This window comes from Dasypus novemcinctus, chromosome 21 (assembly GCF_030445035.2).
Source record: "Dasypus novemcinctus isolate mDasNov1 chromosome 21, mDasNov1.1.hap2, whole genome shotgun sequence".
Taxonomy (NCBI): domain Eukaryota; kingdom Metazoa; phylum Chordata; class Mammalia; order Cingulata; family Dasypodidae; genus Dasypus; species Dasypus novemcinctus.
Window position 1 is genome coordinate 44971198 of NC_080693.1, and position 17875 is coordinate 44989072.

Sequence of the window (17875 nt, forward strand, 5' to 3'; positions counted from 1 at the left end):
GCCTGGAAGAGAGTCTAGAAATGAAGACTATAACAATAAAAGTAATTAGAAGTGTCATAAGAGTAGTAAAAAGAAAATAGGACAGATAAAACTCAAATAGTCAGGAATAAACTTAACCAATGATGTAAAGCACTTGAATTCAGAAAACTGCAACTCAATGTTAAAACAAATCAAAAAAGGCCTAAATAACTGGAAGAACATTCCATGCTCATGGATTGGAAGACTAAATATCATTAAGATGTCAATTCTATTCAAATTGATATACAGATTTAATGTAATCCCGATAAAAATTCCACCAGCATTAAAGAAAAAATTGAAAATACAATCATTAAATTTATTTGGAAGGGTAAGGAGTCCTGAATAGCCAGACACATCATAAAAAAGAAAAGTAAACCCTCATCTCCAGACTTTAAATCGTAATACCTACCTATAGTGGTAAAAACAGCATGGTACTAGCCTAAAGACAGACACGATACACCAATGTAACCAAATTTATGGTTCAGAAACAGACCCTCACAGGTATGGTCAAGTGAGTTTGACTAGGCTGTCAAACACACAGCTCAGGCAGAACAATCCATTCAACAAATGGTGCTGAAAGAATTGGACATCCATAGCTAAAAGGAAAGAGGACCCCTATCTCACACCTTATCCAAAAACTAACTCAAAATGGATCAAAAAACTAAAAATAAAAGCAAGAACCATAAAACTTCTAGAAGAAATTATTGGAAAATATCTTCAAGACCTGGTGGTAGGTAGTAGATTCTTAAAGGAGATAAGAGAAGGACTGAGTGGACTACTGATGTTTAATGTATATAGAAGTTTTAATTAGCTTTACTGTAAAATTGTGGAAATGTATAGAGTGGATGGTAATACACAGCGAGTAAGAGCTAGTTTATAAATGGGGATGCGACTGAAAATGGTAGTCTAGTTATGTAAATGCCAACTGACAAAATGCTTGAGAATAATCTAGGAACTGGATAGCACAGTAAACCAAGATGTGGGTGAGAATGTGGTTGATGGTACAGATGCAAGAGTGTCCTTTGTGAGCTACAACAAATGTATATCACTACTGCAGGGTGTTGGGAATGTGGAGAAGCATGGGAAAAATAAAGCTGGAGTCACCTATGGACTGTGGTTAGTAGTAATACTATAATATTCTTGCATCTATACAAAAGATGTACTGTGTTGATACTGAGGCAGTATGGAAAATGTGAGCCAAATGTACACTATGAACATGGTAATAATCAGATGATATTATTTTATCTGTGGTAAATGACACCACATTGTGGTGCATTGATGGAGGGGTGTTGTTTGGGAATTATGCACGTGTGCATGATTGTTTTATAAGTGTACCACTTCTGTCATAAAAAAATAAATTTCAAAAATAATAATAGGGTGGGTTGGGGGAAAAACACACCAAATGTAAGATAAGAACTATGATTAGTAGCAAGATTTTGACAGCGTTCTTTCATAGTTTGTAACAAATGTCTCGTGACAATGCAAGGTTGGTGGAGTGTTGATGTATGGGACCTCTGGATCATGTTATGCATGTTTGCTTTGTAAGTTCACAACTTTTACTATACACTTGTTTATGTATGTTCATATATAAATGATATAAAGATAATAATAACTGGATTGGTTTTGGGAAAAATACTTCGTATGTTTAGTAGTAATATTTTGACAATACTCTTTAATCATTAGTTAAAAAGGTTTAAAAACAATGCAAGTTATTGGTGGTAGGGTGAGATGTTATATGTTTGTCTGATGTTATATATGTTTGTTTTGTAAGTTCACTATTATTCACTTATTGTTTATATATGTTTATGTATGAGCGATATATTTCAATAAATTTTTTAAAAAGGCAGTTACTTGAGAATACCCTCGAAATTTACCTTTGGAAAAAACTTTATGCATTACTATTCCATACAGGGAGAGCATTTCACCCACTAGTAATCTTGTAAGACCTTTGCAAAATTCACTCATCAGCTAGGAATAATTCAGTGTCAGCCCCAACTTGCAGATTTCACTGTATTCCTCCCCTCCTCATTTTGGGAAAGGAAAGCAATACTCATGCTTTCCATAAGCATCCTATGTTTGTTCTCTGTTGCTAATCTTATTATTATTTATCTGTGGTTTTATAATGAATAAGTTACACGATTGCTAATGTAATTTAAAAGATTCCACTATATCACCTAATTAAAGATAATTTAAAAGTCTAAAGAGACACAGGACTCTCTTCTCTCCTAGAAAAATAGCTAGAGAACAGGCAGAAACGTAACAGGAAAAAATCCTTCTAGGATTTAGGACACCAGGGGAAGGCTGGAAACTACCCAGAAGAGAGAGGGACAAAGGAAAAGATGCACTACGCAAAAGCCACAACTGATACTGCTGGCACCCTCCTCCATGCTAAAGACACTTTTGTATACTCAGGACTCTGGGCCAGCAGCTACAGACAAAATGGATCCCAGAGATCCAACCACCCTCCTAACCCCCCAGGTAAAGGGACAGAGAAGGACTCCGCCTACGGCTGACTTAGCTTTTACCCACAATTTTGGTCTACTGTGTCCAAGGAGCCCTTCCAGGCTAGGTGGGACCATGCCATTTTGGCCCTAGGAGCCAGCATGCAACTAAAGAGATCTGACCCTCTTAATCTCCCTCTCTACTAACCAGGACTGATTGTTAAGGATGCACCACCCCAAGAAAGGGGCAGAAAGGGATTTAACCTAAGGCTGACACAGTTTTTGACCCACAAATTTGGTCAATGTCCCACAAGCCCTTTCAAGCCAGGTGGGATTGCAAAATTCTTTGCCTTTGGAGCCAGCTCAAGACTAAAGAGATGTGGGACTAAAGAGATTCAACCATCTCAATCTCCTGCTCTACTAACTGGGAGTAATTGTTGAGGACACAGAGGGAAGTGAAATTATTTCCTATCCGGGAAAAAGGAGGGGGCTGCCAGCAAGGTTGAAGAACTGCCTCTGAGAAAGTCTGAATTACAAGGTTTTTAGTCCCCAGGCAGTAACCTATACCATATGGCTCCATTCCCCGTTGCAGCAAACACACTCCCACCAGGCATTGAACTGAGAGGGCTGCCAAAGCCAGCCATCTGCTAGCAGACCAAGGAAGTACATATGAGGAAATTATATGAGAGGCTTCTTCTGGCCTTCATAGCCTCCCTTCTGAAGGCCCAAGGAAGCAGGTCTGTAACCCATTACTGGACCAGATGGCTTCACAGGTGAATTCTAAAAAGCATTTTGAGAAGAATTAATACCAATCCTGTTTAAACTCTTCCAAAACACTGAAAAAGAGGAAAAATAACCCAACACATTTTATGAAGCCAACATAAAGACACTACAAGAAAAGAAAATTACATACCAATCTATCTAATGAACATAGATGCAAAAGTTCTCAACAAAATACTTGCAAATTGAATGCAACAGCATACAGAAAGTCTTAAACATTCTGACCAAGTGGGGTGTATTCCTGGAATGTAAGGCTAGTGCAACATAAGAAAATCAATGCAAAACACCACATTAACAAATTGAAGGGGGAAAAAAAGATCATCTCAATCAATGCAGAAAAGGTATTCGACAAAATCCAGCATCCTTTCTTTATAGAAGTCCTAGCTAAAGCAATTAGACAAGAAAAAGAAAAATTAAAGGCATCCAAATAGGAAAAAAGGAAGGAAAACTCTCACTATTTGTAGAAGACAGGATCCTATATTTTGGAAAATTCAGAAATGTCTATAAAAAAACTACTTGAGCTAATAAGTGAGTTCAGCAAAGTGGAAGGATACAAGATCAACATGCAAAAATCAGTAATGTTTCTGTACACTAGTACTGAACAATTTGAGGAGGAAGTCAGGAATTCCATTTACAAAACAACAAAAAGACTCAGATACCTAGGAATCAATTTAACTAAAGAAGTCGGAACCTATATGCAGAAAACTACAAAACAGTGCCAAAAGAAATAAATGAAGATCTAAACAAATGGAAAGACACTCAGTATTCATGGATTGGAAGAGTAAACATCATGAAGATGCCTTTCTATCCAACCTGATTTATAGATTTGATGTAATACCAATCAAAATTCCAACAGCCTACTTTACAGAAATAGAAAAGGCAATTGCCAGATTCATTTGGAAAGGAAATGCACCCAAATAGCCAAAAGCATTCTAAAAATAAAGAAGAGAGATGTGGGAGGAATTTCCTTGCCTGGTCTTGAAACATATTACAAAGCTACAGAGATCAAAACAGCATGGTAATGGCATAAAGATAGACACATCAATCAGTGGAACAGAACTCAGAGTCCAGAAATAAACCCTTACCTTTACGGTCAACTAGTTTTTAACAAGCCTACCAAATCCATTTTAATAGGACATAAAAGTCTCTTCAACAAATGATGTTGGGAGAACTGGATATCTATAACCAAAAGAATGAAAGAGGACCCCTATCTCATTCCCTAAACAAGAATCAACTCAAAATTCATCAAAGACCGACATATAAAAGCCAGGACTATAAAACTACTATTAGAAAATACAGGGAGACATCTTAAAGACCTTGTGGTAGGTGGTGATTTCTTGGAACTTACACCCAAAGCACCCACAAAAAAGGAAAAAATAAATAAATGGGACCTCCTCAAAATTAAACACTTTTGCACCTCACAGGACTTGATCAAAAGGTGAAAAGGCAGCTGACTCAATGAGAGAAAATATTTGGAAATCACATGTCCGATAAAGGTTTAATATCCTTGATATATAAGGAGACCTACAACTCAACAATAAAGACAAATAACCCGACTGAAAAACAGGTAAATGACTTGAATAGAGTTGTCCAAAAAAGAAATACAAATGGCAAAAAGACACATGAAAAAATGTTCAACATCACTAATGATTAGGAGAATGCAAACCAAAACTACAATATCATTTCACACCTATCAGAATGGCCACACTTAAAAAGACATTGAACCACAAGTGTTGGAGAGGATGTGGAGAGATAGGAACATTTACTCACTCTTGGTGGGAATGTAAATGGTACAACAGTCACTGTAGAGGACTGCTTGTAAGTTCCTAAAGAAGCTGAATATAGATTTGCCATGTGACCCTACAATACCACTATTACAACTATACCCAGAAGAACTGAGAGCAGTGACACGAACAGACATCTGCACACCAATGTTCATAGCAGCGTTATTCACCATTAGCAAAAGTTGTAAACAACCCAGGTGTTTCATCAACCGATGAATGGAAAACAAACTGTGGTGTATACACAGATGGAATATTATGCAACTGTTAAGAAGAAATAACATCATAAACCACATGACAACAAGGATGAACCTGGAGGACATTAGGTTGAGTGAAGCAAGCCAGGCGCAGAAGGACAAATGCTGTATGACTGTGCTGCTATGAACTAAATACATTGTGCAACATATTGTATGATTCCATTTATATAAAATGTAAATATAAATCCATTTATAAAGATGAAATTAGATTAGTGGTTGTATAGGGCTGGGGAAGGCAAGCTAAGGGATGTAGAGTTTGTCTTTTTGGAGTAAAGTAAAGAAATGGTTCTAAAATTTTTTGTGGTGATGAATGCACAATATTGTGATTATAAAAAGCCAGTGATTATATACTTTGGATAGACTGTATGGTATACAAATATATCTCAATAAAACTACTGAATAATTAAATAAATAACTGTCCAAGAATAACCAGAAATAGCAGCTACATACAGCAGGAGAAACATAGAGATTGAGAGGTGAAGAATTTTCTTATTTACTTGTTTGTCTAAATTTTGTTATTATTGAAATAATGAAAATGCCCTAGTAATGATCGAATTGATGAATGCACAACTATGGGATTATAATAAACAGCACTGATTGTGCAGTTTGGATGTACTGTATGCTTTATTAGTATGTACCAATAAAACTGGCTTGTTTTAAAAAAAAAAAGTCTGAAAAAATATGCACTGGCCTCCCACTATACTGACTCAACGAACTCTACTATGGTTCTTAGATGTGTTTTTCCCCCTTGCTTAGAGCATCCCTATTGCCTTTTCTGGAACATGGACTACAGGTTTAATTACTCATCATCTCACTCATTCTTGCAAGTATTATTACTTAACCTAGGTGAAAATAAGCCATATCACTGTAGCTTCCTTTCCATATGTGGTTCTCAAATTTGGGTGTATATGGGAATCACTTGGGACGCTTAAAAACTACATACCCAGAGACTGATTTAGTTAGTCTGAGGTTAGCATGAGTAAAGGGAAAAAAAAACGAAACACTTCTTAATACTCACATGCCCAGAATGCTAGTAGTGATCACATTAGTAATAATTCTTAGCATTTTTGTCCAAAAATCTGATAATATGATGTGAGTTATGAAACCTCTATCCAGAAAAATGTACAAAAGTACATACTCATAAATTTTGCACAAAACTTCATAAGGTCTCCCAAAGCCCACTCATGATCTCCATCCATAAATCCAGATTTATAATCTCTAATTAAGCTTAACAAAATACAAATGCCTTAGGTGTTTTATTTTCCAAAATTTTAACATAATATTACTTTTGTAATTGATAAATTTATAAGCTAAAATATTGGTTTCTTTTTACTCTGAGAAAAGCAATTGATCTCTTTAAGCCTTATTTCTTTCAAACTAAAGTGACATATTTTTTACCCATGCCATCACTTAAAGATTATAAAAATAATCCCTATTGTTTTTTACTCCGGATTAATTTATTCATTATTAAATCACTTCTAACTTACTAATGAATTTCATAGGTGGAAAAGGAAATCTTACCTGTAAAATGGGGAAAGTAGCAGTGGTGATGCCCATTTTGTGTAAATGAAAGAGCATTTCATTTCCATTCCATATTTTACAAGATGATTCATAATCCCTTTCTATGAGATGTTCAGAGTTTGCTTCTAACCAACTAAAAAACAAAACAATTCCATGAACCAGTATCATCCTTATATGCACTATTTAATAAGAACATACAGAATTGTCATTATTGTCATATATTGTTCTGTATTCCTTAAAGCTCTTCTAACATTGATGTGGATTAAGACACTTATAAAAAAAGGATGCATGTTTCATACTGTAAAAGATATATTTATATATTAAAAAAGTAAACCTTTATTCAGAAGGGAGAAACATGCATGTGATTTCCCAATTGTGGATTCATACTTATTAACTCAATGAAAGTACCCTCAAAGTAACAGCCACCATCTGACAGCCAGGTCTTATAGCTTATCTCAGATGCAGATAAAAGGAAATGCAAAACAAACTAATGAAGAAATTAAAATATTATATGTTAACATAAAAAAAGGAATTACTACAAAATATATAAATATCGTCTCAAAATAAATATACATACACACATTCATACAGACAATAAGTGTGTGCCTACTTTACAACAAACACTGATCTGAGGACAGTGGATATACTGCAGTAAATAAAATAGGCATAGATCCTATTCTCATGGAAATACATTCTATAAAATTAGAGAAATACACAAGAAACTATCAAGTTTCTTGAAATTGTTAACAAACCTGTCGTTATTTTAATCTGGATATCAAGGATGCTCTCCCTGAGGTGACATTTATTTATCCTAACAATTTAATGCAAAAAAATAACCTGTAATGTGAGGATCAGGAAAAGGAGCATTCCAGCAGAAGGAACAGCTAGTGCAAAAATCCTGAAGTGGTTAACAAATTTTGCTTGTTTGAGGACCAGAAAGAAAGCCAATGTAGTTACAGCACAATGGACAAAAAGAAATCACTATTCTTTTATTATTATATGTACAATGTTAGAGTGAAAAGCAAGAACCACATCACATAGAGCCTGTATAAGAAATACAATTTTTAATTTTGTCTTAAAAAAAAGTTTTACATCACAGAGCAGGGAGAGGGAAGAATAGATGAGATGTGCGGGTATTTCTGGGACTTGGAGTTGTCCAAAATGATATTGCAGGGACATATGCTAGACATTACATATCCTGCCATAACCCACTGAATGTACTGGGAGGGAGTGTAAACTACGATGTAAACTATAATCCATGTGGTGCAGCAGTGCTCCAAAATGTATTCACCAAATGCAATGAATGTGCCACAAAGATGCAAGAGGTTGTTGATGTGGGAGGAGTGGGTGCGTGGGGTATGGGGTATGTGGGAACCTCTTATATCTTTCAATGTAACATTTTTTGTGTTCTATGCATCTTTTTTAAAAAAGACAATTTAATTTAAAAAATTTAAAAATTAAAAGGTAAACAAGTTAAAAATATAGAGAGAGAGATTCTAGTCAAAGTACATTGGGAAAATTGTAAATGGGTGTCAGAGTTTGTCAGGACGGCTATAACAAAGTACCACAGCATAGTTGGCTTAAATTCATTGTCTCACAATTCTGGATGCTAAGAGTTCAAAATGAAGGTGTCAGCAGGCCTATGCTTTCTTTGATATCTGTGGTGGCCTGCAGGACATCCATGATTTAATCTCTACTTCCACCTGTCACATGGCCATCTCACGTCCCATGTCCCCTACCTAACCATGCATGCAAATTTCCTCTGATAAAGACTCTAGTCGTATCGGATTAAGGCCCACCCTAATTCAGTTTGGCCTCACCTTAACTAACAACATCTTCAAAGCCCTTATTTACAAATGGGCTCACATCCACAGGACTGGGGGGTCTGGACTAGAACATGTGTAATAAGTGGAGAGACTATTTTAAGTTGGTAAAAAAAAAGAATGGACTGTGGTAGAACGACAAGAGTGAAAGCAGTGATACCTATTAGAGGGCTATCACTGTGTTTTAGGTGAGATATGATTCTAGGATGGATACAGAAATTGATGATAAATTTATGCGCTTGGGATCTATTGTACAGGTGGCATCTGTAAGATTTAATGAATTGAATGAGGTGAGGCAGTAATCACAAATAACACTTAGATTTTTTTCTTTGAGCAATTGGCTGATACTGTCTGCTTAAATGGTGAAGACTTGGAGGAAACTATAAATAGAGGAGGAGAAGGAGATACATTTGGCTGTAAAACTGAAATGTCTACTTAATATCAAAACAGAGAAATAAAGTAGATAGATATACGAGAATGGCATTCCAGAGAGATTTTGGGGATTGAGACAGAGATTTGGGTCTTGCCAGTACTGCAGATTACATTCTAGGCTATGGCACAATGTTACATAATTTAAGAGATGTGCAGAGCTAGAGAAGAAATGAGATCACAATATTTCAGCCTCAAACAGAATAAAAAGAACCACCAAAAGAAAGTGAAAAAAGAATGATTGAGAAGGGGGAGGAAAATCAGAAGATGTCATGGAGCCAACACAAAATTGCTTTCAAGGAGGTGATAGTAACAATGTCCAACACTGCTGAGAAGCTGAATAAGAACAGAAAAATAAACTTTGGAATTGGCAAAAGATTGTTGATGGTCCTGATAAAACAGTTTTAGTAAAATCATACAGACAACAGCACTACTAGGATGGATGAGGAAAGAATGTGAAGTTAGAAAATAGAATCAGCAACTATACAGAACTCTTGCAACAAATTATGCTGTGAAATAAAAAGGACAGATTTCTAAATGGCAAAAACACATAAAGAAAGACACAAGACATGGCAAATAGTATTTGCAATTCTTATGACAAGGTAAAGAGTTAATTTCCTTAATTATAAAGCACTTCCACAAATCAATAAGAAAAAGAATCATAATAACAAAAACAAAAAACACAGATATGTCAAGAGTTGACAGAAAAAGAAACAGAAATGGTTCTTAAATGGTTCATCTCACTCATGTTAAGAGTAACATAAATGAAAACCACACTGAGATAGCACTTTTCCATGTAGCAGGCAAGGAAAAAAACAACTTTTATAACCTCATATATTGCTGATAGGAGTATAAATTCCCCACCCACACATGTATATATTTTAACAATACCTATCTAATTATAAGTGTATCTGTGCTTTGACCCAAAAATTTTACTTCAAGGAATTTTCCTATAGATAAACTTAAATACATATGAAACAGCATATGTTCAAAGTTATTCTTTATGACTGAATATCATCTATTAAAATCTATTAATCCCTTTAATCGAGGCTGGTTAAATAAATGACTGTCTATACAATGGAATTCTAAGCAACTGTTTTTTTAATTGAGTTCTTGATTTGGAAAGATCCCCAAGATATACTATTAAGGGAAAACAGCAAGATACAGAAAAATGTATGGATAGTAGGCTATCATTTGGGTAAAAAAGAAGGGATAAGAGAACATTTCTACATTAATTTACATATGCATGAACATGCACTGAATGTTCAAGGAAAGAGGAACTCAGCAGGTGGTAGGGAGGGATGGGTAGGAGATTTTTATTATATAAATTCATACATATTTTATGTTCAAACCACGTAACATTCAAATTTTTTAAATTATTTTTAAAAAGTGTACTATGACAAGAAAACAAAAATACTGCAGTACATGGAATGGGATTTTGGGTCAGAGCTGGTTTCTAACCTAATGACTAACAAAAGGGAAATTAAAGTAACTTTTAGGGAAGCAGATGTCACTCAAGCAATTGAGCTCCCACCTACCACATGGGAGGTCCCGGGTTCAGTTCCCAGTGCCCCTAAAGAAGACAAGCAAGAGAGCAAGCTGGCATGGCGAGCTGATTTAACAAGATGACACAACAAGATGATGCAAAGAGGAGACCCAATGAGGAAACACAATGAAAGACACAACAAACAGGGAGCAGAGGTAGCTCAAGCAACTAGGTACCTCCCTTCCACATGCGAGGTCCCAGAATTGTGCCTGGTGCCTCCTAAAAAGAAGACAAGCAGACACAGAGAGCACACAACAAATGAACATACAAAGAGAGCAGACAGCAAGAGCAAAGAGCAAGGGAGGGAAGAAATAAAATAAACCAGTAATGGGTCGCAGACCTGCTTCCTAGGGCCTTTTGGAGGTACAAGGAGGAAAAACATAATGAGAGACAAAACAAAGCAGGGAGCCGAAGTGGCTCAAGCAACTAGGTGCCTCCCTTCCACACCCACATGGGAGGTCCCAGGTTAGGTTCCAAGTGCCTTCTTAAAAAAAAAAGGAAGGTGAGCACACAAGGAACAGACACAGCAAATGCAAACAAGGAATTGGGGAGAAATAAATAAAATAAATCTTCAAAAAATAAAAAATAATTTTTAATTAAATTAGTACTAAATATATTATTTTAGATTTTTGAAATCTTGATTAATTGAAACCCGTCAAACCAGAATCCTACTCAAACTGGAAGATTAAAGCAATAAATTAAAGCTACAATCCAGATTTTAAAATACATTAGGTAAAACCATGGTTAATTTATATTCAACCCAATGTCCTATACACATTCTATGAGGATGTTAAATTATCCTGCTAAATTAGGAATAAGATTCACAATTATCAATTAAAAAATTAATTATGTTGTATTGTTTTGAACAAGACAAAAGTAGGCCTGGCTTTTTAAAAAATGTTTCATTAGCAAAGAACAATCCATTTCCTAAGTAGCATGTTCAATCAAAATTTACTAACTTTAAAATACTCTAACATAATAAAACACTGTAATACAAGGGCAGCACAAATGACACTTATGGGCAAATGCTCTTACTTAATGAGGCTATAGCACACAGCTCGCAAGGGTTCATGGTCTTTCTTTCTTATATTATTGTTGACCATACTATCTAATTCATCCCGAGCAAACCGTAGCTGAACTTCTGTTACACTGTAACTTGCTGATTCCCGAGCACAATCTTCAATGTTATGAGCTTCATCTAAAATAACAACTTGTTCTTTCAGATTGATATCCAGCTGTAAGATAAAAGAACTTTCTTGTAAAACATTCAGCAAAATGGACTGCCCAATTTAACAGCAGCAAAGTTATTTCATTAAAAAAACAAGAACAAAAACTCATTCTACAGGCCAATACAGCAAGCAACTGATTTTAGGACTTAAATAAGACTTCTGAAGCATTAAGGCCAACCAAATAATATCAGCTCCACATTACAGATTCTGCCATATTTTACCCTCAAAATACTTTGCAAACCTATCAACCAAAACATGTGTTAATAAGCCTGAGTCAAGGCACTGCTGACTATACAGAAGTATAAAATTCCCACTACAAATGAGTTTCTAATATATTTTTAAAAGCACAATATAAAAACTTTAAAGTAAAATAAAAATACAAGACTAAAGTGATGCTGAAAATACTAATATAATGTAGTATATATCTGTTTGATTTTAGTCTGTTCTACAACCCTTCTTTTTGAGAACTGCTCTTCCCTAACTCCCATATGATGCTAGTAAAGCTGTTAATCTCTTAATTATGGGACATCAGTACTCTGACAACAGGGTAGGTGATTTAATCCTGGCTTGTCAGTAAAATTAAGCATTCTATCCCTTTGTGGGCACAGTGACTAGTTCAGGAAAGGATACGTGATCCAAGCTAGGCCAATCAGAGTAATCTGGGGGGACTAATATGGCATCATGTTCTTTTCTGCAGGTTAGTTAGCTCCTCATGTTGTTTTTCTTCCCACATGGAAAAAAGCCTGCCTGAGAATAAAGCCATCACAATGAAAGGAAGGGAAAGTATTTTTCTTAAGCTCTTTTAAACTGGGTTTGTGTTGCTTGCAATTGAAAGATCCTGACTGACAGAACTAGGAAATGTCACAAAGCAATTACCAATGAGCTATTTTGAGGAAGCATTAATACACACTCAGCTGAAGATAACTGAGAAAGAACCATGGAAAAGTAGGAAATATCCTGTAATTTAAAAAACAAGTAGGGGAAGCGATGTGACTCAACTGATAGAGTATCCGCCTACTATATGGCAGGGTCCAGGGTTCGATATCCAGGGTCTCTTGACCCATGTGGTGAGCTGACCCACACACAGCATGTGCAATGAGTGCTGTACCACACAGGGGTGCCTCCATGTGCAGGTGCCCCATGCACAAGGAGTGTGCCCTGCAAGGAGAGCTGCCCCACGTGAAAAAAGCACAGTCCGCCCAGGAGTGGCACTGTACACACAGAGAGCTGACGCAGCAAGATGACCCAACAGAAAAGAGATACAGTTTCCCAGTGCCACCGAGGGTGCAAGTGGACACAGAAGAACACACAGCGAGTGGACAGAGAACAGACAATGGGGGGGGGGGAGATAAATCTTTAAAAAAAAACAAAACAAGTAGGATTTGGATTTGAATAGGCCAAGAGGGTGGAGCATTTCAAACAGAGGTTTCATCAAAGGCAAAGAATAGTAAAGAACAAGGTATTCACAGGGGACTATGAGATAATTTTCAAAGAGTTCAAGTTGGGGGTTTGTAGTAGAGAAGGCTGAAAAGACTTATTAAGGTCAAGCTATTGTGTATCTTGAGTGTGTAGATGCTTAAGAAATATGGACTTTATCCCAAGAGCAAAGGGAGCAATTGGAGATTTTTAAGCAGGGGAAGGATGTAGTAAAAGTAATATTAGGAGGACTGACCTGGCATTGATACATACAGTATCAAGGAAGGAAGCAACCAAATAGGAAGTAGAATAGCAGAGAGAGAAATGCCTATCAATGTTGAACTTAAAGAAACAGAGAGCTGATGAGAGTTGTGTAGTCAGTACTAAAAAGAAAAATACAATCAAATATACCAAGTTTCTCACTTTCTGTCTTATGCTTTAACAACCGAATGTCTAAGAAGAACAAGGCAAATAAACGTCTATCAAAAATTTACTTTTCAAAAGCTCATCAGGCATAATTTACAAATACAAGCATATACTCCCAATAAGTTTCTCAAAACTTGGTTTTTTCAGAGAAAGGTTTTTAAATAAGTCTTTCTGACTATTCATAAAAGGAAAGAGTGATAACTGTAGTCTAAGGAGTTTCAACCAGGAGTGATTTTGCCCCCCAGGAGACATTGTGATACATTTTTTATTGTCACAACTGTAAGGATGCTACTAGAATTTAATGGGTAAAGCCACAGATGCTAGTAAACATACTACAATAAAGAATTACCCAGCCCAAAATGTCAGTATTGCCAAGGTTGAAAGGTTGCTATAGTCTCACTTCAGTCACTGGATCCCTAAATGTATTTATAACTTTGGAAATTAAAATAACTAGATCTAAAATTCAATTTTCTTTTTTTTTTTTTAAAGATTATTATTTTTTTATTTCTCTCCCCTCCCCCACCGCCCGTTGTCTGCTCTCTGTGTCCATTCACTGTGTGTTCTTCTGTGACTGCTTCTATCCTTATCAGCGGCACCAGGAATCTGTGTTTCTTTTTGTTGCGTCATCTTGTTGCGTCAGCTCTCCGTGTGTGCGGTACCATTCTTGGGCAGGCTGCACTTTCTTTCACGCTGGGCGGCTCTCCTTACGGAGTGCACTCCTTACGGAGTCCCCCTATGCGGGGGACACCCCTGCATCGCAGGACACTCCTTGTGCGCATAAGCACTGCGCATGGGCCAGCTCCACACGGGTCAAGGAAGCCCAGGATTTGAACCGTGGACCTCCCATGTGGTAGGCGGATGCCCTACCCATTGGGCCAAGTCCACTTTCCTAAAATTCAGTTTTCAATACATCTTAGAATATATTCTAATTTAGTCAGTTTATATACATATACGTACATACACATAAATTAAATATAAAGCAAAAAATTAAGTAAAAGACATAAAAATATCCAAAAGCTTTTACACTCATACTTATATCCCATTAAACAGGAAAAAATTCTGATTTTTATATGTATATATACTCACACTTTCCCTTATTTGTGCATCTAGAAGATAGTTGTAAGGACAAAATACTATGTCAGCATCTTCTAGTAGTTCTCGTGCTGTGTAATATGGGCATGCTTTTAGTTTCTTTCCCAGGTTGACAAGTTCTTCTATATCCCAGGCCAGGCACATTCCTTGTAGAGCCTGGAATGTGTGCTGATCACTAATTTTATGAACACCATGATAAAAATAGCAGGATCCTCCCTAAAAACAAATATGCAAAAATGAAATACAAACCAATATTGGAAGAGAAGAAATAAAACAAGCTTATCTCAGATTTTTAGGAACATCACTGAAGCCACAAGGCAAAAGTTTTATAAAGGAGATATCTACATTTCTCCTCTATACCTATAATCACAGCAATTTTAAAGAAACTGTATTCCTTGACTCAGAGCTCTAGAAAAGTAGAACTCCAGGGTAAGTAAAGAAAAATATTTTAAAATTATGTTTGTTGTGGCTTTGTTCTGATTTAAGTAATATTAAGTATGAAATACTTCTTTAAGAATTCACAAGAGCAATGACAGTAACTTAGGAACAGGAGTGGGAGAGATTTTTCTCGAAGACTCTTGAATTTTATACCATGTGACAGTATTATTCAAATATAAATAAGCTTTTTTTAAAAAAAGGAAAAAGAAAGAAATATTGGAAGGGGCAGAAATATTTGGAAATTATTCCTGCAGAATAATCTGGAAAATTTGGAAATTTTCAGAAAATTTGGAAAATACAAAAGCATAGGGGGAAAACAACTAAATTACTTACAGATCCCTCACACAGAGAATGTACATTGAGTATTTCATTTTCATATTTTTTCCTATGCATACATATGAATGGATACATCTCTACAATGTGAACCAATATTAAAATGAGAACAAAATGAATTTTCCCAGACACTGAGGATTAATAATTCAGTCACAATAAATATATATAAATTTTTTTTTTACAAAACTGAGAAACTTTTTCACCCTGGCTATTAAAAATCATATCAGGAATATTTTCTCACATCACTCAGTATTGTTTTCATGACTGCTCATATATTTACACTGAATAATGTGCCATAATTGACAATCCAATATCCTTATTATTGATCATTTATACTGTTACCATTTTTACTTTATAAGTAATGCTGCAATAAACATTTTTATGTCCACTTCTAAGTATTTTCTTAATCTGCCTTTTTAGAAATGGCATTATGGGACCAGAGAATATAAAGTACTTTTAAGGTTCATGAAAACCTATCACCAAATTATCCTCCAAAAAATATGAACCATTTTATATTACCCCATTTTCCAGACCCTTATCAACATTAGCTTTTTTTAATCTTCGCCTATTTTAAAGGTAAAAGAATCTTATTTCAGTTTGTATTTTTATTGTTTCTAACAAGGTTCAAAATTATACTGCATGTGTTCAGTGATTTTTTGTCTTTTATTAACTATTTACTAACATCCTTTGACATTCTATTATGGAAAGTAAAAATTTTTATTGACATAGATTAATCCAAAATTAAGACATTTGTAAAAACCCAGTCCTAACTAGGGTGCATCATCTATTAAAAAGCATAAAAATTAGAAGTATAAATATATAATATTAGTTAAGTATAGATTTCTACTTCTAGAAGTATGCAGGCAATGTCAATATAAAAATTTTAAATTTCACCATGAATGTAAATATATGTAAACATTGCACTGTTTATATTAGCCAAAAGATTGGAAAAAATCCCTTAAATAGTTAGATCTGTCTGTTGAAGTGTTACACTAAGATATATTCAAGGAGAAAAAAAAGTGTAGAATAACATGTACAGAATGATTAATTTTATCTAAATTGTTTATGAAAAGGATATAAACACAAGAGCTGCCGAAGGCCCAGATCAAGATATCAGAGTGAGACAGGGCTCCTCAAAGAAGCTTTGAACAACCAGGAAGAACTGGCAGAAACATCTTTCTCAAAACTCTAAAAGCAGTTAAAGGACTGCAGTAACAGGAAGAACACCGAATCAGGAAAAAGCCTACTTAAAAGCGATGGCTCTCAAGGTGACATGACTGGTCCTTTCCCCATACCCTCACCAGCTCCCTCATGCTCCCAACACGTTCCCTGGTACCAAGTTCAGGAGGAAACAGAGTAACCCTCATGCACACATACTAGGAGCATGTATGTCAGGCAAATCTATCTGGTGGTGGCCTTAGGGATGTGTTGTCCCAGAACTTGCCTTGAGCATAGATGGCAACTCACAGAGCTTTCCTTCAGAACACTGTGGGAAAACAGTCAAGCTGTGCTGTCTGGGGCAAGGGTTTGCTGGCTGTAGGACATACAGTGCAGTACCCCAGACAGTGAAGAAACTGTTTCCTTAGGGAAAAGGGATCATTCCCTTGGAGGGAAACTCCAAGGTACACACACATGCCCAAGACAAGAGGCATGCCCAAGACAAGAGGCATGCACAGAAAAGAATCATGGAGGCCTCTAAGCTTTGGCTTGTAACTATTCTCCAAATTCACTGTATGGTTAAACCCTAAGGAAGAACACCTTTCACAGGTCAATCTGCAAAGACTGAAAAAGATGTTTCCTTTTTTTTTCCTTCTTTTTCTTAGCTTTTCTTCTAGTTAGCTCCTGGCATTCAAGGAAAGCTCTGTCACTCCACTAGCTGTATAAAAGCTTAAGAAATAGACGTTTCAGTCTAAATTCCAGTGACAATGCACTAAAATACCAAAGTGCCCAGGTTTCAACAAAACATACACCAGAAGCAATGATCCAGGTAAAGGAGAAGATTAAAGCATTAGAAACCACCAATGAGGAGGCTGAGAACCTGAGCCATACTAGACAAAGAGTTCAAAAATGGTCCCAAATATTCTCAAAGTTAAGAAAACAAGAACAAAGGACTAAAGGAAACCAAGTAAATGAAAGAAGACACAAAAGGAAATTATGAAAAGATAACCAACACAGCTGAAGACCACAGTAATAGAAATTTAAAATTCCCTAGAGGTATTCAACAGCAGATTGGAGCTGGCATAAGAAATAATCAGTGAACTTGAAGATAAGACAATTGAAATCATCCAGTCTGAGGATTAGAAAAAGAAAAGAATAAAGAAAAGTGAGGAACCTGAGGAACCTGT

The 17875-nt window shown here is 35.9% G+C and overlaps 1 protein-coding gene across 1 annotated transcript in view; it reads right to left on the minus strand.

Moving 5' to 3' along the window:
* Nucleotides 1-17875, minus strand: part of BRIP1 (BRCA1 interacting DNA helicase 1) — a 289439-nt gene that overhangs the window by 180758 nt on the left and 90806 nt on the right. The window contains exons 8-10 of the mRNA XM_012525899.4: nt 14754-14975; nt 11632-11831; nt 6799-6931 (exon numbers count right to left, since the gene is read on the minus strand). Of these exons, the coding sequence (XP_012381353.2) occupies nt 6799-6931; nt 11632-11831; nt 14754-14975 (555 nt within the window). The remainder of the gene's footprint in view (nt 1-6798; nt 6932-11631; nt 11832-14753; nt 14976-17875) is intronic.